Consider the following 20,793-nt stretch of genomic DNA (forward strand, 5'->3'; position numbering starts at 1 on the left):
TTAACTACACTATTATCTCTAAAATAGAAAGACTTGAAAGTGCAAATAATTGCAAAAAAAAAAAAAGAAAAATATTATTTGTACTTTGTCACTTGAACACCTCTGCTCTGTGTGAGGGATAGCTGTAGAATCAATGACACAAGGAAAGCCAATATCTACTGTCGCCACTTGCTCTTCGTTGTAAGATATGCTGGAAGGAACGTATTATCCAAGACAGTGACTCAATGCGATCAGCTGATTTTGGTTAGATAGTAACTTTTTACTATCCTGACTGTATGATCTGACTAAACTGTGTCTGTAAAGGGCCTAGCATGTGTTGTGAATTAGTACCATATAAGTCAATTGAACTAAATTCAGTACTGTACTGAATGTGCAGCCAATTCACTAACTTATTTATTTATACAGATTTATTCACTTTGTCATTTAGTTAAGGTAAAGTCTTATAGGCACAAAGGAACTGCCAATGAGGAGGGATTTGCCAAGCCCAGGAAGTGGCACTGGCAGGAATCAACTGAAAATCACAAATGCAAATATAGATAGTATAGTAACTTTATGTAATAAATCTTTACTAATCATCAATATTTTTTTGTATTGAGTCCTGAGGTATTTCTTTTTTTTTTTTAGATCATAGATAGATGGATAGATCTAAAAAAAATTCACATCAGGTTATCATATTGTAATTGCAAAGTGTACCACAAGGTGTCAGCATATTCTTTTTCAGAGACAACTGCAGTTATTGTTCTTTCCATTATTTTAATGTAGACATAAAGCTTTTACACAGATCTGCCAGTCTGACTAATTATCACATACAGATTTGGAGCATATCATAGCCAGACCAGAACATTTAGGTTTGTGTAAAACAACATTTATTTAGTATGCTCCTTTCAAGCCATTTACAGTAAAATCTTTAGCTCTCCAATATTTAAGCATTTCCGGACATTCTGAACAGGTTTGCCTGCAAGGATAAATATCTGTCTAAAATTCTGAAGGCAATTGTACATTATAGACTTTTCCAAAAGCTCAATTGCATCCACAAAAAACTGATGCTTGGTTAATGGCACATTGCCTAACAAAGGAGGCAGTATTTTCTTTTAAAGCTTTTTGAGATCTGTTTTTTTTTTACAAATGTAAAGTGTTTTATAAATAGAATGCATTATTGATATTGTTTTTATTTCCTTAAAACACCTCTTAGAAACCATTTTGCTAATTTTTATTGCATTCAAGTATTAAAAAAATGTTAAATGAAATATGACATTTTGATCAAACTCTGCATCCGGTAGAAAAATGTGTTTGTTATATAAACCTAAAATTAGAAGAAATATCTTACATTTTTTATATGCAGTAAATGGTTTCAAACCATCTGTTCCTCCCCATTTTATTCCTCCTTTAACTTGCTTGCATTAACCCATCCCAACCAGGAGGATCCATGTTTTTTTTTTTTCATTCACAGCTTTTTAACTCCCCCCATCTTAAATAATAGCAGCTTTCTTCTCTCTCACCCACAAGTACACACCCTTCATTGATTGTCTAGGCAATATGGTGGCAGCCTGGCCATGGGTGGAGAGTGACTTGTTTCCAAACACTTAATTCAATTTGTCATTGCCATTCAGGGAGGTTCAAGTGGTCTAATTTGTGTTAATGAGGGGTAATAAAGTCATAGCCCCCTATATTACTACTAGGGGGTGTGGATGAGTGTATGCTGAGTGAAAGTGTGTGTGCATATGTGAGTATTGGAGGTGTGGTATTGGTCTCCAGTGGCTTGCTTGGCTGTTCCTGTGGCGTGCCGTCCATCAGGACACTGTCACCCCTCCCTATTTTCTCTATTGTACCCCTAATTAGATGGCCTTTGTTGGGTTAATGCCGCTGCCATCTGGTCGGTCGTCCAGGGGTGTCAACCTTACGCCTGATACCCCTGGACAACCTAGTGAGGGTGAGGGGGCTGCCGAGGGGTTGGTTAATGGGTTTTGTTAGTGAGGAGGCTTCTTTCCTCCCCTTATACTCTACTCATTCAATACCTACGGCTAAACCTATCTTTTCCCTTAGGTTGACAACACAAGAGCCCTTTCACACTTGAAGGAATTAATGAAAGATTGATGTCTTCTTCTCTCTATCAGTGCCAGAGGGCATAGCAACACGGGAGTGAGACCCTCCTCCCCAGTCGCCATATTGTGTCTGTGAGGTTAAAACAAGTGAAAAAATGTCATGTTTTAAACATAACAATACATTTAAAATATTTGTTCTTAAAAACAAAATGACTGATCATGAAAAGATTTTAATTTAAATCATGAAGAAGTTTTACTATAATAAGTGTTATGCCAACAGTTGATTCCTTTACTCTCGGAAAGCTGCAGGCATTTGGCTGAATTGGACGTAAGTTTTTTTCAGTATATCTTTAAAAGGTATTCATTCCCTGTCACAAGCCAACCCACATCTTTTTGGATGAATGAACATTTGATTAAGATTTCCTGCCTTCCCTATCCATGAAATACATTGGTATTAACCAGGTTTAATTTCCTAGCTTACAAAGACCATACTATTATTACAGTTCAAAATGTGTTGTTTTGACTATAAACTAATCACATTTTAAAAACATGAGCCACCACTGTAAACACTGTTGCATGTTTATTACACTCCTAACAAGGTTTGCTCATTTTCAGGACTACATATGTGACATTTATATTTTTCCAAGCATCTGCAGCAATACATAAGCCAGCAATACATACATACATACTATTTATATAGTTTTTCAGCATATTGGTTTTTTGCTGACATGAAATCTGTTAACAGAAATCAATTGTCTATTCTTTTTTGTTGTTTACAAGTTCAAAGACTGATTTGACATGACATCTCTCGAGGGGTGCTGCAGAACTGGCTAACTATAGTTTTGAACTGCCCTTACTAGTAGCAGTAGCAGTTAGCATTAGCTCCCATCATTTTGTGTTAAAAACTAGCTTAACCCTAGCCAAGCTTACATATTATATAGAGGAGTATGGTGTGCAAATGTAGCTCTTAGATAAGCTGTGCCCACAACTGCATAAACCCAATAAGCACTGACAGATCAATAACTGGACATTGAGGAGCGTCACAGTGTCACTAAGTATCCAGTCTAAATCATAAATCTGGAGGCAATTCCTTGAATTTTTTGTTAAAAAAAACATCAAAACTGTAATCATTTAAAGTTATTTTTCTTGGGAAACAACACCCTAATATATTATTTAGAACATTGCTCAGTTTCTTTTACCTTGAAGGCAAAGGAACTGTCGCAACATTTGTAATTTCATAGATTCCCGAAAATATAATGTGCCAAAGCCAATAGATGCATTTGCCTCGAACACGGATATGTTTCTACCAATCAAATGCATTGACTTGTATAATGTAACCAGAAACGCCGGGGTGAAGCAAAACAAACATGGCTGCTCCAAAGGATGTGCCTACAGATGTCTATATTCAGTCTATTTTATCTAGACTATATATCTTTACCTATTAAGTTTTTTATAAATGGCCCTTGTGGATGGGAGTGATGTTTGAACATTCCTTTTGACCTGGTAGGAGTTTGATTTATTAACTAACTCCACTAGTTGTTAAAAAAAATCAGGAGTATATTACACAGCTGCTACTGCTGCTGCGATGGGCTAAAAGCTCAGAATGGGAGGCGGGTGCCACTTGGCGATTTACCAAATTAGCTTGAAAAAATGTTACCAAATGTCTGTCCCTTTTGCAAACACCATCCACAGAACCCAGAAGATCCTGTGTAGAATTCAGTTTAATCACACTGATCATTCTGGTTTATGCCAGGTTACAATTTGTTAGTCCAATTATCAGAAACCAAGGAGTTATGATGGATACAGTCCTACAACTTGACAGCCACACTGGGGCAATTGTGAAATCTAACTCATTCTATCTGAGGTCAAAGCAAGGTTACAAACCTGGCAGCTGTATGAAAGAGTAATCCATACCTATTATCAAATACAGACAAGATTACTGCAACACATTATGTTTAAATATATTAGGCATCTGAATATTGTGCAAAATCCTACACCATGACTCTGAAATGGAACAAGAAAGTTTGAGCAGACTGCTTCAGTTTTAAAGTCACTTCATTTTTTACCTGAAGTAAGTTTTTTTTTTTTTTTTATAAAAAAAATAAATAAATAAATAAAAAATCTTAATTGATTGGCACCCCTTAGCTCTGCACGTACCCTTTTCCAGCAACGTGGTTTGGAGCCCATTCTGGTTCCCAAAATGTCAGATGAACACTACAGCACCCTGCAGAGGGTTTAGATCTGATCCAGTGTTGCAATGCTGGGACAAAACAACATTGCACATTCTCAGTCTCAGGTTCAATAACCAGCTGGACCCTCCTCTTTAGCACCCTGGCATAGGCCTTCCCAAGAAGTATATTCCCCCTTTAGCTGCAACATTCCCTACAGCCGGTCACATATTTTGCACCACAGCAGCACTAAGCTACCCCAGGAGCACCTAAATCAAACTAGGCATGATAGGATGCCCCAACTTAAGTGAATTATTTGTGTTTTTGTTTTTACAAAATATCTCTGGATTGTTAGAATAAATAAAAATCAAGCCTATATATGTAATGAATATATACTATCTACAAATTTGCATAGTCTGTTGACCATATTCCATGTGCTACTAGAAGTAAAATGTTTTCATGATTTCTGTGATGAAAGCTGAAATGGATCTTAAGATGCTGATGAAAGTAAATGTTGTGAACATATTATTAAAAGCAAATAATTATGGTAATGATCAATGCTTCACTGTAGTGTTTTCCACTGTTGTTCTCAAAGCCCACTGCCTTACATAGTCTTGATCATGGGTCTTCAGTGGGGTCTCCAATGTGAGATCAATAAAGTTCAATTGTTATTATTAGTATTCAGTTACAACTCTTGAGGTCTGTTGTCCTGCATCTCTTAAGCCTCTGAAACCTCAGGTCACCTCATTCAATGAATAACGGCCTGTCGCACTGACTCCTATCATGATAAAGTGCTTCAAAAGATTGGTCAAAGAAGACGTCGTCCCCAAACATTCGACCAGTCCCAGTTTGCTTACCGATGAAACCGCTCCACTGAAGACACCATCTCCTCTGCTCCTTACCTGAGCTTGGCGCACCTGGGAGAGAAGAACACCCATGTGCGGATGCTGTTCCTGGAATTCAGTTCAGCTTTCAGCACCATGATAACACAGCATCTGTTAGGAAAACTGGAACAAATGTGCTTAAATACACCTCTTTACATCACAAACAATCTCAGTCAGTCCAGGTCAGACAAAACCCTCTGATGTCATCAGCCTAAACACAGGCTCTCCTCAGGGCTGTGTCCTGAGCCTCCTGCTATTCACCTGGATGACACAAGACTGCGACCCCATGTTCACCACCAATCCCATCATGAGGTTTGGAGATGACACTATGGTGGTGTGCCTCATTGGAGACGACAACGGAGGACTACAGAGAGGAGGTGGAGCAGTTGGTGGACTGGTGCAGAGATAACAGCCTGATCCTGAATGTGGAAAAGATGAAGGAGATCATGGTTGACTTCAGGAAGAACCGTCCTAACCACACTCCACAGCTCATCAAAAGCTCAGCTGTAGAGGTGCTCAGCAGCACCAAATCCCTGGGGGTGCACATCACAGACACCCTCACCTGGAATGTATACAGCCCCTCACTGGTCAAAAGTGTATAAAATCACATGTACTTCCTGCTGAGGATGAGGAGAGCCCAGCTGGCCCCACCCATCCTCACCACCTTCTATAGGAGCGTCATAGAGAGCATTCTGACCAGCTGTCTCACTGTGTGGTGTGGAGGCTACAGCACCTCAGACTGGGAGAAGGTGACAAGAGTGGTGAGCACACAAGAAGAGGCTTCGCAGCATTCAATGCAGGTCAGCAGATTCCGAAACAGCTTCTTCCCCACTGCCATCAGACAGCTGAATGTTGAAAAACTCTAAATCATGTCACAGACTTGGCATTAAACTGACCATATCAATGTGTCTTTTGCACCATGTTTTTTTTTTTTAACACAATGTTTACATTTGATCACTGCTGCACTTTAAGAAATAGAAATGTAATGAAAGCTTTACAAAGCGAAATTTTGCTTTGTATACACTCTGTGTATATAAAATGAAAAAAGTTGTCAAAGTCTAAGTCTTTCCCACTGACATATGTGGGTTTAACTGGGTATTTCAAATAATGGTTCACAAGCTAATAATTGGCATTTCGCTGCCTTCCCCCGCTCTCTATGGCCTCTGTGTCCCCACCACTGCTGTGTCTGGTGACACCATCACACTGGGTTAGCCTAGATAATGTCACAACAGAAATCAGAACACAAAAAAATAGAGAGCAACATGTAAGGAAGCCAACGTGTGGGTTAGCATAGTGATTGTCCTTTATTATTCTGCTCTTTAATCTGTCCTGATCCCTATTACCAATACCACACTATGTTTATTGAATAAAACAGAGTTGTTTCATTTTGGTTTTTCAGTAACTGTAAGCCATAATATGAATTAATATAAACAACTCTTCAGTTATATTATATATTTAGATATTAATACAATTTTACCCTTCTAAATAAATTACTGAAATGAATGAACTTATCTAAGACATTCTTATTTATTAAGATACATGTTCTTTGAAATACTTTTTCCTTTCTGTTATGTTCCTGTCTCTGGACAACAACTTTTAGGCTTAAAAAAAAAAACCCTACTGATCATAAGTGCAATGGCTTTTTTTTTTTTGCTCGTACATTACCTTGCAATACCTCCAATATCTAAATTTAAACTTTGTATGCCTTTAATGTATAACCAGCAGGGTTTAGTGCTTTTCTTTTGATGTCTGCTGTGCAAAGATAATTATAAAACAAACAGAAAAACCAACAACTAGGATATTTTCTGTTGGAAGTAGGAGTGTTTGTTTTGTTAATAATGTTTGCGTTGGGCGCTGTGCTGCTGAAGCGTGAAATTCTGTTTAAGATATCCAAGGTATTTTTTTTTTCTTTTCTTACAAGTGGAGAAGACAACCCTTATGTGACCCTGAGCAGTTGGCTGAACACACCTCTTTCACACCTCTTTTATCCCAACCAGAACAACATCGTCCATCTGCCCCCTGACAAGCTGGGACAGACTGATGTTTACATGCACATGTTGTCTGCAGGGTTAACATGTTGTGTTTGTACTGCAGAGAATCAAAAGCACTTCAAGCTATACAGTACATATCCATTATTGGGAAAATCATTCATTGTTTGTCTTAAATACACCTGATGTTTTATGAGAAAAGCAGAAACAACAAACAAACTTTGGAATCACATAAAACATTTAAACAAAATTAGGTAAAAAAAAAAAGAGTAATTTTGAAGTTCTGTGTGCTGTGCAAAAACTGAGTCAGACAGCAGCAGAGCTCTTCAAAATGCAATCATGTAGATTCAAGACTATATTTTTTTTGTTAAGACCAAATGTTTTACAAACCAGAACTGCAGCCTCTTTACATCATCAGAACCATTCCAACATCAGGCATGTACGAAAATGAATACATTCCGCAGATGTTTCTTGGGATTTGAGCTGCACGCCTGTCATGTTTAACACCAGCAGCATGTCCTGTCCTAATTCCCTCCACACTAAAGCTCCAAGAGCAATCAGCTTTGAGGTGTATTGTTTTAGCTGTGAAAGCTTCCTAGGAATTGCAAACTGTGCATAACTTCAAAGCAGGCTGGGAGTAAGTTAGACGAAGCTGGATAGTCAAACTTCATTTAGACTTGTAATTTATCTTCTGATATCGAGTCAAGTTTTTTTTCTCTTTCTTTCTTCAGCCGCAAGTTGGCTGCTGCGTTCGTGTCATGGTCTCATTGAAAAGATGGTTTCCTATAATGCAGGTCTGCATCTCCAATAGCAAAATTAGTCTTGAATAAATTAACAATAAGAAAAAATTAAGGAACTAATTAGTTATTGTCATGTTCTTTTGAATAATACAATAAACATGGCCCCTCATATAATCAAAAACATCAGGGCAGTAATCATGCAAATGTTTGAATTTCCGTGAAAAGAAAATGACACATTACAGAGCTTTGACACCTTAGCTTTGTGTTATTAAAAGTATGTTTTGGGATTCTACTTACAAAAACCACACCGACACAATATAAATGTTGGGTTTCTTTTGTAGATTCATAAAAAAATAAAAAAATAAAAAATAATATATAAAAAAGTATATATATATCTATATCTATATATATAGATATAGATATCAATTACATTGACTAAATGCTTCAGTGGTAACAGGTGTGAGGACTTTTCATGAGTTCACATTTTAGTTTTTGTGTACTATTCTGGTAGAGCAAAAGAAAAAAAAGGTTAGAACAAGCAATAATCTAAATAATAATAATAGCGAGAATACTGACAACTTTAATTTATCGTCACTATTTGGTGTTGCAACTGAATGACATAAAATTTTGACTTTTCTTTTTCTTTTATTTAAAGGGTGACTGATAGTTTTTATTTTTTTTTTAAACCTGAGTGATAAGGTTTGTAGCAAGCAGTATGAGGGTACTTACAACATCCTGACGTAGCTGAGGGTGACGTCACAGTAACAGTTCACCCTGACCGCACATAGACACACACAAGAACACACCCAGACAAAAACTACTCTATTGCAGACCTATATGCTCCAGAGGAGTTCATGGGGTTAAAATAAACGTTACAGCGGAACCATATTGTGCTCTGCCTATTTTCTCTATCTCCTTTATTCACAAGCGCGTAATTGGTAGTCAATTTGAGCTCCCCCTTTGCCTATTGTGGGCAAATTTTGGTCTGACAGAGTGCGGAAGATTAATGGCTACAAGCAGCCAAGGGAGGCTCGCCTCAGCAAGCATGAGTGCCCTAAATTCATTACACCAATTTCCCCCTGTCTTGAGCTCCCCTACTTCCACCCATGAGAGAGAAAGGGGGAGCACAAGTATGAAAGGGGATAAAAGCAAAATAGTCAGATGGTGGTGAAAGACCAAAAGAGGTAAAAAAACAAAGAAATAAGGGGAACACCCCATGTTAGCTGTGTTTTTCTGAGTTCACACCTCTAGTATTTCACCCTTCACTTACTGCTCACACTGCTACAGTGACTAGCAAGGTACCAGTCCCCTTCTTTACAAGTGTATGCTTTTTGTTTATGTCATGCTCTGAAAAAGTTTGCGTTTCATACTGAAAAAAAAAAACTTGTATCGTCAAAATAAGTATATTCATATTCTTGCTAAATATCAACAACACTGAGATGCTGGCATCTAGTGAAGATCAACATACCTACTTGAGCCAAAATTTCACAGGCTTCCGTGGCACATTTATATTACTGTCATAAGCCATGGTCTGTTGGCATCAATGCCTGCTTGGCTCAGATGAACAGGAAACACCTTGAACTTGGGAATGATAAGGTTGACCTGTCCCCATTTACTTGGGCCAACCCATAATTGCAATGATTTATTTCCGCTGTCAAAGCTAGAAGGAATGCCCTCTGTCTCCTCTTCACATTCCTTTGTCTCTCTAAGTGTCCCCCCTTGTCTGCAGTTTCTGCTCTGCAGTTAAACTGTGGTTAATTTAAGGTTTACATGCAAATCCAAAATGTGTGGCTAAAGCATGTATATACAAATGTATAAGTTCTCACTGTTTTTGTATGCCTGAGTGTTTCCAACCTTCTGGCCTTGCCAAAGTATCAACACAGCCATGTGCTTAAGCATCAGATGCTTGGTGCCCCCAGCGATGGCATGAAGCTTCAAGGACTTGAACAGACCGATGGCCCCAGGGAAGTCCAGCTCTTGCTGTCTTCGACAGCTTCACAATGAAGCTGTCCGTCACCTGTCAGCCCCTCTTTGCTGGCCTGGTCCACCCAGCCAAGGATCCCCAACCCCCTTCACATTTCAGACATATCATGTCTGCCATTGTGACTTTAAATAGGCAGAGCCACTACAGATTTATATCTTTAGAGGGTTTTACTGAATATCCAAGGGTTCATTTTTCCAATAACAATGTCTATATCCTTTGATCACTACAGCTACACATGACAAAATGATCAAGTGACCAAATCAGGTAAACAAACTAATTAAACATTTTTTTTGGTAGTCAAACAACAATGAATTAAATGTCAAAAAAATAAATTAAATATGAAGAATGAGGAAACAGCTGGGTAGATTATTAGAGCAAGATAACACTGGACATACATGTACTCTGTATGAGTTTAAAGATAAAGAGATTTGAAAGAACATTTTTAATAAAGTTATTAAAAATAGTGAAAAACAATATTCTTAAAACATTACCTAATTCTTACTTTACTACAACAATAAAATAATACAAGATACACTGATAGTAGGAAATTCGCTGAATTTTTAATAACTCTTAGCCATAAGCATTGGCTTTAGATTTGAAATTAAAGCTATATTGCAAAGATATGTCTTTAGCACTGTTAAAAACACATATCTTTAGTAACTAAAAGATGTCTCGCTTTTCATTGAAATAAAGAAATTCTGTGTGTCTCTACAATTTATTGGTCAAAGCAGGTAGCAGACAGCTGCAGTTTGGATCTTTTTATTTACAATCTATAGGAGAGACATAACCAGTGTTATGTAAAACATAACGTGTGAGTTAAAATCATACTGATTTCTCTTTAAAATATATTAAAAACTTAAGTTATGTAATGGTATACCTCTAATGTTAAAAATTTAAATAAAGCTTTTATTTTTGGAAACTTTACTGTTAGCTACTGTTTCAGAAGAAGTGAATCAAATAATTACATGGGGAGTGGTAGCCTAGTGGTTAGTGCATTGCGCTTAGGTCTCAGAGGTTTTGCGTTCAAGTCCCACACACTCCCACAAACTGCCACTCTGGATCATTGAGCAAGATCCTTAACCCCGGATGTCCCCATTGTGGGACAATAAAGGATTGATATTCTAAATAATTTAATTGATTAATAAAAAATACAAGACTTTTGAAAAGGAAAAGCTCTCAAAGTAATTTTAAAAACGACATTTCAATTAAAATCTCTTTTAAGAATATATTTGATGGTTTGAAAATATAATTTTAATTGTTTTAAGCATGTCAGCATGGTGTTACTGTTTATTGCATACTGTAACGCGCATACTGTGCCCAGTCTAGCTCCATGAATAGTTTTTATTATGGTTCCCCTGAGCAATAACAAATTTTTTTTCTCGTTACTAATAGTACTTATGATGGTGGAATGAATGTTTATGTAACAATACATTTATTGCTCTTTGTGCAGGGGGTTAACTACAAATGAATGTCAAATGAATGGGTTTGGGCCCATATCCAACTATTTTGTTCCGGGCCCAGCCAAGGCTGTCAGCTCATACGCTCGTCTATGGCTGAAATGAGATTCCTTTACAGGCTGGCTCAGAACTCCTTTACAGATAGGGTGAGGAAGAGCTTGGAGTAATTCTGGTGCTCCTCTGTATCAAGGGCAGCCAGCTGTTCGAGATGACCCCTTGATGGCTCACTCAGGAGGAGTTTCTGGCATGTTATTTCAGAAAGAGGCCCTGGGAATGGCCCAGGACCTCCTTAAAGAACCATGTATCTCAGTCAACCTAAACAGTTCCCGGGCTTCCCCAGAGCAGTTGGAAGAGGTGTCCAGGGACCAGTAAGTCAGGGTGTCTGAGACTTCTGCCCTACAACAAAGATACAGTAAGATACAGTAAGACTTAACATTGTAGTTACAGTAAGTTTTGTCAAAGCCAGCATAGTTAATCATGGAGACATTTTTGGAGGGTAAATTCTTCTGTTGTAGTCTTCAAAGCTTTCGACACATTGACACCGCAGCAGGGTATTGTTTTTTTTAGCCTGCTAAGCATTTACGCAGCCTCTCTGGTTAACAATTCTGTCCCTCACCTGTTCAAAGACTACAATAAGCACCATTTGAACTGTGAAGGCTAGTGGAGAGAAGGTAGCAGAGAAACATCAAAACTTGAAAAGTAAAAGGGGAAAAAAACAGACACCCTTTTTTTTATTCTCTAGCCATTTTTGCAAAGGTAAAATTTAGGGAGATAGGGGCCTTCAGGGGCCATCTCTGGATAACCTAGTAAAACTTTTAAAGTAAGAGAGATTCATTGACGGAAGAACATCATAAAAATACTATTGCAGTAATAAAGACAAGGTGTGTAGACGGGTTGTATAGGTCACTCAAGATGGATTCCATGCGACTTTGGAGGGTTCCATTTAGGAACACATTTTTAAGACAGCTGGAAACAAAAGACATTTTAATATTTTACATTACCATACTTGCTCACTAGAAGAGGGACACATGACCGAATAGGAAGGGGGGTGAGGGTTGTGAGGTTTATCGTGGGAGATATGGCGAAAAAACCTAAGGGTACAATGGGTAACAGAAAGTGATCATAAAGATGTCACAAAAGACAAAATCTCAATTTCAGCCAAGTTGCTGGCATCCAGATGTTGAGGCAATGAGCAACAACTGGGGTAAAACCTGCCCTTTTCTCCATGCCAAATCTAAAACTAATAGGGAAAACTGCTGTGTTCCTTTGAAGTAGGTACCTGAAAGTGTCCAGAACCTTAACAATGTATAATTTATGGCAGTACTGTCAAGCAGGGAGTAAGTGGGGAGTAAAGTGTCTTTGTTCCCTTTTATTCTCAGAAACCTCTTTTTCCTCAGATGTTTTTTATGGTCATCCTCACAACCACCTGCTTAACAAATTGTTGTGATATTTTTACAGCAGATTATAAATATGTTATTAACTAAAATTTGAAGATATAGTTAACTAATATGTCATTCAAATCAAGGGTAAAGCCAAGTCATTATCTTTAGTAAAATGATCATAACTCACAATTTGCTCAATTACCAGGTGTTATTAACCGCTTACCTTTGTGGCTGGACGTCTTGAACCCGGTGTTTATATCCAAGATGTCTTCAGCCACTGTAAATTTCAATAACTTGCTTTATAAACTCAGCAGAGTAGTTAGTCATAACAACAAGAAAAAACATTTGCCTTTGTATAAAACAGAAACTTTATTTATTGAACCTAATAATCCTTTACAGTATTATATTTAATAATCTAAGCAAACACTACAAGCTAATGAAATGAACACACAATGAATGAAGGAAGGAGTAAACACAAAAGAGTTCAGATTGTTGGGATCTGGAGCTGTACCACCTTTCTCCAGCAGAGTGCGCCGTGGATCCTCCTGAGCTGAGCCTCCAACACACCTGAGGCGCATCTCATCATCAGAGGATCCTCTCCTATATAACCTGCCTTCAGACCTTGCCTCAAAGCCGCAGTGTTGATCCAGTTTAGTTAGCACCTGAGCCTAGCATCTTCTGAGAATCTTTGTTGTCTCTGATGAGATTAGATTCTAACACCTCCTTGTCTCTGCTTTCAGGAATCCTGTTTCCCTTGTAAGCTCGGGATGAGCTTAACCTGCCGAGCCTGCCCTCTGAGCCAAACCTGAAGACTCTTCTCTGGATACCCATGCAGCTCTTGGCTAAGAGCTGGAAACCCAAAACCAAGGTCTGCCCTCAAGTCAGAAGTAAGACGCTGAAGCAGTTATTGGACTCTGCTGAACTAAACAGTCTCTGGACCCAACAGTTCCTCTCTCAAAGCAAAACCCGGATTAATCAAGGTATTCTTCAGAAACTCTCTAACTCAAACTCTTCAGTTCCTGACCTAACTGAACTGTCATCCTCACAAACTCCAGTGAACCTGCCTCCAGGCCTGAACCAGTTCCAGTGTTTATTCCATGTGCTTGTGCTCAATAAACATTGTTAAACTTTTCATCTGTCTCCGTTGTGTTCTGCATATTGGGCTTTTCTGAACCCATCATGACACAGATGAGTTCTTGAGATACATTCTGATACTGTTCAGTCCATTAGCTTAACTGTTGATTAGCAGTTGTGTTGATATATATTAAACAGATTTGTGGCAATGGTCTTTGGTAACAATCAAACCATTCAAGTTTTACACAATCCAATAATAAACAATTACCAGTAAACATAATGCATTTGATGTGACAGCATTGACATGTTAGGAACCTAGCAGTTATGTGGGAGACGCAACTTTCTATTGTTTCAGCAACACCTATCAAACAGGCTACAAACATGCTACTGCAATCAGCTAACTGTGGTATTTTAGCAGCGAGCTATGCTTCTAACCCCGGGCCAAGAACCATAAGATGTGAACTGTGCCAAAACCGGTCATAAATAGTTTTGGATCACAAACCCAACCTTCTCTCAAAAGACAGCCAATGCACACGCATTCAAGTGGCCATATATAACAAAGTGAGTTTGAACTGTGAGAAATGTCCATGGAGACAAATAACAGGAACACAGACGAGAAAATGACAGAAAAACAACTTTACGTAGACAGGTATTGAAACATCAAAGACTCTAATTATTGTCATGAACCTCAGCAAAAAAAAAGTGTCCATAGTTCCTTTAATAAACCATCTACCGTATTTTCACGACCATAAGGCGCACCGTACTGAAAGGCGCAGTCTCAGTTATGTGTGCCATTACTGTATTCAACACACACATAAGGCGCACCCGATTATAGGGTGCGGGTTTTGTATACCGGTACATATCCTCTACTACGTTTAAATACCTCTACTGCGTATTTAAAAATAGAGCTGGAGCAAAACTGAGTATGTTTGTGCTTTATTCATTTATTTATTACAAAGTATTAATCAAACCTGGGAGCTGGCCATGAACCACCTGGTCTCCTTACATACACCTCCCTCGGCCACTCTTTCATCATCTCCTCAATGAGGAGTTCTGCATAAAGCACATACCTGTTCTTTTATACACAGTCCACGCCCACACTTCCCCCTTTAACGTTCTCATGGTGGTCCCAACAACGTCCGCAGTAACAACACACATAGGGCGCACCGCACTATAGGGTGTGCTGCACATTTTGAGGGAAAAAAAGACGTCTATATGCGCCTTATAGTCGCGAAAATACGGTAACTACTAATTCTAACCTCACCCAGGCAAGTTACCCATTAAATGATAGGATTCTTAGCTTGTTGTTGTTCCAAGGGAGGGGAAGAATGTGGATTCTGGACCATTTCGTTATGAGCAGCTTATTTAGCGTCAGCTTCCTCCCAGCAAACCCCCCCCCAGGTCTGTCTCAGTCACTCAGAGAAACAGAGAGTCAGTCAAAATGCAGCAACAAGTAGTATGGTAGAATCTTAACTTTAGGCACATACAGCTTTCAAGAGGTCAGAATTCAGAGGCACTCAGCTCAGTGGTTTTTTTTCCTATTGCTGTACAGTTCTTGAAGACAGGTAGCGACTCAGTGGTCTTTGGATCAAAAGCGCTCACAGCACAGAAAAAGTGCAAGGGCGATCACTTTGATGCCTGGGTAGGGCGACGAGCAAGGACTTATTTGATGCACTGAGAGGTGGAGATTAAAAATGAGAATTTATTAACATCCTCATCTGATGTCTTAACGGGCATCATTCACCAGCAATGATATAATGGGATTTCAGCTCAGAACTTTCAGAAGGGATACAGTAATAATAATAATAATGAATTTTATTTGTAACGCACTTTACACTTGAATTCAAATCTCAAAGTGCTACATTTAAAAAAAAGGGAAAATTAAAACAAGGTCAAAAGACCATAACTTTAAAAACAGAGTAAAAAGACAATGATTAAAATCAATACATTCAAAGGCATACGTAGCCTATAAAAAAATCTAAAAATCAGCAATTTTAAGCATTTCTAAAAAGAAAAATTTTAAATCCATTCTTAAAACATTCCACCGTCTGTGGGGCCCTAAGGTGGTCTGGGAGGGCATTCCACAGACGGGGAGCTGCGGCTTCAAAAGACCTATCGCCCATTGTTTTTCGCCCGTGTCGCCCGTGTCCTGGGTGGGGCCAGACGGTGCTGTTGGCCTGACTGGGTCCGGGAAGAGGTGTGTGGTGTGAGCAGTTCAGTGAGGTAGGTGGGGGCTGCACCGTGCACACAGTGATGGGTGTGCAGAAGAATCTTGTACTCTATACAGGCATGAATAGGGAGCCAGTGCAAAGTGTGAAGGATGGGTATGATGTGATGGTGTTTCCTCACCCTCATCAGGACCCTGGCAGCGCTGTTCTGTACGTACTGGAGCTTCTGAAGGCTCCTGCCAGAGATAACGATGAGGAGTAATCCAGCTGCAGTAATCCAGCCTGGAGGAGACAAAGGCGTGGGAGGGATAGGGAGGGGCTGAGTTTGGAAATATTACGGAGGTGAAAGAAGGAAGTTTTGCAGATAGAGGTGACATGATTGTCACAGGAGAGGTGGGGGTCAAGCTTGACCCCAAGGCTTGTAACAGAGGGAGACAGGGGAATGGTATGACCACAGAATGAAACAGAGGTGGTACCTTTTGCCTACATTTGCCAGAGGTACTGGAAATTGCACCATGTGTAATGTGATCACCAGATGGATTGTTGGGCCTCTCCAATGCTGAATTCTAATTAAGGAAAGTGGTTCAAGAAAGAAAGTTTCCAATGTATCTCCAAACAAAAATCCATTGTTTATTTTCACATATATCCATCTTTAGTGTAGTCTAAGCTAAACAAACTTAACAAAAGTGTACCATTTTTTTCTAAACCTAGGATGTTAGGAAACAAACATAAAGACACAAACAATGACAAACATGTAAGACAGCAAAAAACAACCTCCCGATTCTCCAAAACCAATAAGCCTTGCTTATGAAAATGAACCCAGCTAATCTGCTGAGCACCTCACCGTATCTTGGCCATATAGATGAGAAATGGGATTGCATTATCCAGTTCCAGTTCGAAGTGTGATTCATGCAGTTCTAATCAGATCAAAATCACATAATGTCCCCGTCAAGGATTTTATTTTCCCAAAAAGTAAAAGCACCCATCCTGCTTCTCTCTGGATTATTACTTAATCTATAGTCTCTCACCTTCACTCCAATATTCCCAATTGTTAGAAGATTTGGTGGGGGTAGTTTTTTTGGGGGGGGGGGTTTATGGCACTAGTGGCTCATTTTTTATGGACAGTAGGCTGACAGGAAAGGGGGTATGAGAGACATTATCTCAGGCCAGATTCGAACCCGGGTCGCCCATGTTGAGGACTAAGGCCTCCATACATGGGTCGTGTGCAATAACCACTTAACAACCAAAGCAGGCCCTGGTGGGGGCAGTTTTCCACCCACCCTGTGAAAGTCAACACAAACAAGAATTACCTCACAATAGCAACCTGCTCCCATCTTGTCAGAGCCTCTTATAGTTGGTGCATCTGAGCAACATGTTTGATAAGATTATGGTCAGAAAACTGGGTTATTTGCCAATGTTTTACATCTACGTGCATCATTTTAGGAGTCTAAGCAGAGTCAGTGTATATGTTTAGTTTTTCATTTCATGTAGTTTCAAGCACAAGTGATGGCACAGCTTTCAGCAAGCTGTGCAGACGCAGAGGGTGGGCTGATCTCAGCCTCTAGGGTGTGCCACTTGTGCCTGGCAGCAGGAACACCTGTGCTTCACAAACTTGGGGGAAATCTGTAGTGTTGCTGCCATTTTGCTTTCTGTACCATGCCTGGAATCAGTATAATAGATAACAAACGAGTACCTGAACTATGGTACTATGTACTATTAGGGCTGGGCGATTTTGCCCCAAAAAAAAATCTTCGATTTTTAAAGAAAAATTCGAGTTTCGATTCGATTTTCGATTTTTTTTTCAATGCACTTAAAAATGACTGAAGACATCAGATATAGTGTCAAAAGTGCAACTTTATTGCTATGATTCTCCTCAAGAGTCAAGATGCGTAGAATCCCAAAACAAGAAGTAAATAAGGCTCTGTCATTCAACAATTTCAAGCTTTAACCCAGGTTTAAGAAAAAGTGCAACTTCAAGTAACTTCACAATAGCTTAAATTTTCTGTTCAAGAAATCAGATAATTACAAATTTTGTAACATATAACATTACAATTGAAAAAATAAACTCTTCTCAGTATAGTGTGAATATAAAAAAATGAAACATGCCTGTGGCAGACATAAAGCCTGCTCAAAGAGTGAACAAATGTAAACTTTTATCTATAACAACAAAACACATGCTTGTTAGATCTCTGAAACATTGTGCATGCTCATTCTAAACATTTTTTGCAAGAAAGATGAGCCTGTCCACAACCTCTGGCTTAAGGCAGGCCCGGTTGCAGGTAACTATTCCCCCACCCACACTAAATAGCCTCTCTGAGGGGGCACTAGTGGCTGGAATAGAAAGATATTTTTTAGCCAGTAAGCTTAGCCTTGGAAAGTTTGGCTGATGCAGCTTCCACCATTCAAGAGGATCTGTGTCTGGCTCTATGTCTGGAATAAGGAAATATGTTGCAAGCTCAGTCTCAATTTTTGTTTTCTCAGATTGTGGGTGTGGCGTTGTGGATGGTGCACTGTTTTTAAAGAAGGCACCCAGAGTCATTTTCTTTTTTGCCGGGGTGTTCTCTTGAACAGTTGAGGGACCAGCTTCCTCTGTGGTAGAGTTGCAGAGAGCAGCGATCTCAGACACTGCTCTTTTTTTGACAACTTCCAGTTTGCTAGCATCAATGTATTTTGAACGGAACCTCGGGTCTAAAAGTGTGGCCATGTCCAAAAGTTCCTCTTTCTCCAAATCACAGTATTTACTTTCGAGGTAACGCATGATGTTAGCTTTGATTGTTTTTGTTAGCTCCAAATCTTCCTCCTCTGGCAGGAGGAGACTTGTTTTAAACAAATGCAGCACTGGTTTGATGCATGACACACTGACATATGATCCCCCTGACAGGGCATCAGTGAAGTCCTGGAGAGGTTTCATTGCTTTGTTGGTGGCTTCTAATACTTCCAAATCTTGCCACGTGGGAACAAGATGACGCGTTTTCTTGTCCGCACCCAGGACACGAGTTATTGCCTTCTCTTGCTCAAGAAAGCGCTCAATCATCTTTTGACGAGACCCCCAACGTGTTGGGGATTCTGAGATCAAAAGATGCTGGGGAAGTCCAAGCTCAGCCTGCACCTCTGTCATGTCTCGCCTTTTTTTCCAGCTGTAGGAGAAGGCTGATACAGCTTTTTTGCAGACCCCTATGGCCCGATCGATCCTTGGATCCTTCACACCATTCTCTGTAATAAATGTGAAAAGATATTTAGAATACTTTGTCACTCCAAACTATATATTTGATTACGTGAGTTTTCAAAATTGTTTTGTACTTTTATCACAATTTTAATAGCTATAACACAGTTTAATACATAATGTATAATGAATGCATTGCAGATTAAGGAAAAGTCAGGTTTATTTATGTAAATAAACTAAGATAAACTGTAAATATGAATTAATGTCTGTGTGTAAACCTGTTGAAATATATAACATATTCTGGCTATTAAATTATGAAATATATTATATTATATATGATATAAATATATATATTATTGAAATATACTTTACAATGTGCAAGTATGTGCACCTATTTATTCTTACACCAACTCTTACCTATAGCATTGTGGAGTCTGTAGCCAAAACACTGCAAGCTGGGCCAGTTGTTGTCCTTAAGGGCTTTTATGATATTGGTGCCACTATCAGTTGTCATGCAGACGAGTCGTTCCTCCAAAAGTCCCCAGGAGCTGAGAGCGTCTTTTAAGCCATGGGCAATTATCTCACCAGTGTGGTTGTCGGGGAAATACGCTGTCTGAAGGCAGATGCTGCGCAGAGTCCAACTATTGTTGATGTAGTGAACCGTCAGACTCAGATATGGCTGCATCGTCCGGCTGGACCACAGGTCCGTTGTGGCTGAGTAAAACTGCATCTCCTCCAGCTCACTGCGGATCTTTTCCCGAGTTGTATTGTACAGGTGAGGCAGCGCTACATCGGCAAAATACTTGCGACTGGGGACATCGTACCTCGCATCTAATACTTTCAACATGTGTTTAAAGCCTCGCTTTTCGACAGAATAAATTGGCAGCATGTCTGTGGCAATATAAAACGTGATCGCCTCTGTAATCGCTTTCCATCGCGCTCCCTTCTTATCATAAGGCACACAGTTTGTAAAGCTCTCAGGAAGTGTAGTTTGCTTTTTAGCAGGTGTGCTAGAGGAGGCATTTTCGCTACGGAGCCGGCTGCACTTCTCCCATTCTTCGCGATGTTTATTCCTCAGGTGCTGGAAAAGATTTGTTGTACTGCTGCTTCCAGTAGCAACAGCCTTGAAACAAATTTTGCAGCAAGGCTTCGTCTGTGTTTGGTCTGCTGCATCAAAACCAAACCAGTTCCAAATTACGGAATTTCCTGTGCCTTTCTTTGACGTTAGTTCTCTGCTACACGCTGCCATGTTGCTTTGACTGTGTTTACGCAGGGCGGGGGCTGGCTCATAATATCGCGCTACGGTAGCCCACAAGGAAGAAACGCGGAAAAGTCCGAAAAAACTATTTTGACAAAAAACTCGAGTTTGCAAAATAAAAATCTTTTTAAACTACAAAATCGATAAATCGATTAAATCGATTTTTTGCCCAGCCCTATGTACTATGTTACTGTTTCTCTAGTACCATAGTACCGTCTTCTCTTATGAGCTTCTGTGTTTAATGTATTACCTTATCAGATGCTTTACTGAAAATAACAAAAGGCCCCACAAAGGCACAGCTGTTGTTATTAATCATATTGGTCACTAAATAAACCTCAAAATTATGTCCTAATAGCTCCTCCCAAATCCTGTAAAAACTCAAACCATACTAATGTCATATCAGAAAAAATGATTCTAGTTCATTTCAAAATGTACCATACACAGTGAAATGAAACATCGAATATCACATGAATTCTACATATAGG

The 20,793-nt window shown here is 39.2% G+C and overlaps 1 protein-coding gene across 1 annotated transcript; it reads right to left on the minus strand.

Moving 5' to 3' along the window:
* Window positions 1–17,719: 17,719 nt before the first annotated feature.
* LOC119798578 (E3 SUMO-protein ligase ZBED1-like) lies at window positions 17,720–20,480 on the minus strand. The gene is made up of 2 exons (XM_038308120.1): window positions 19,468–20,480; window positions 17,720–19,100 (listed from the first exon to the last, which is right to left on the minus strand). Exons 1-2 carry the CDS (start codon window positions 20,297–20,299, stop codon window positions 18,100–18,102), a joined length of 1,833 nt encoding a protein of 610 aa, XP_038164048.1. The 5' UTR covers window positions 20,300–20,480; the 3' UTR covers window positions 17,720–18,099.
* Between the last annotated feature and the right edge of the window lie 313 nt (window positions 20,481–20,793).

Source organism: Cyprinodon tularosa, unplaced genomic scaffold (genome assembly GCF_016077235.1).
Source record: "Cyprinodon tularosa strain WSP-4 unplaced genomic scaffold, ASM1607723v1 ctg117, whole genome shotgun sequence".
Taxonomy (NCBI): domain Eukaryota; kingdom Metazoa; phylum Chordata; class Actinopteri; order Cyprinodontiformes; family Cyprinodontidae; genus Cyprinodon; species Cyprinodon tularosa.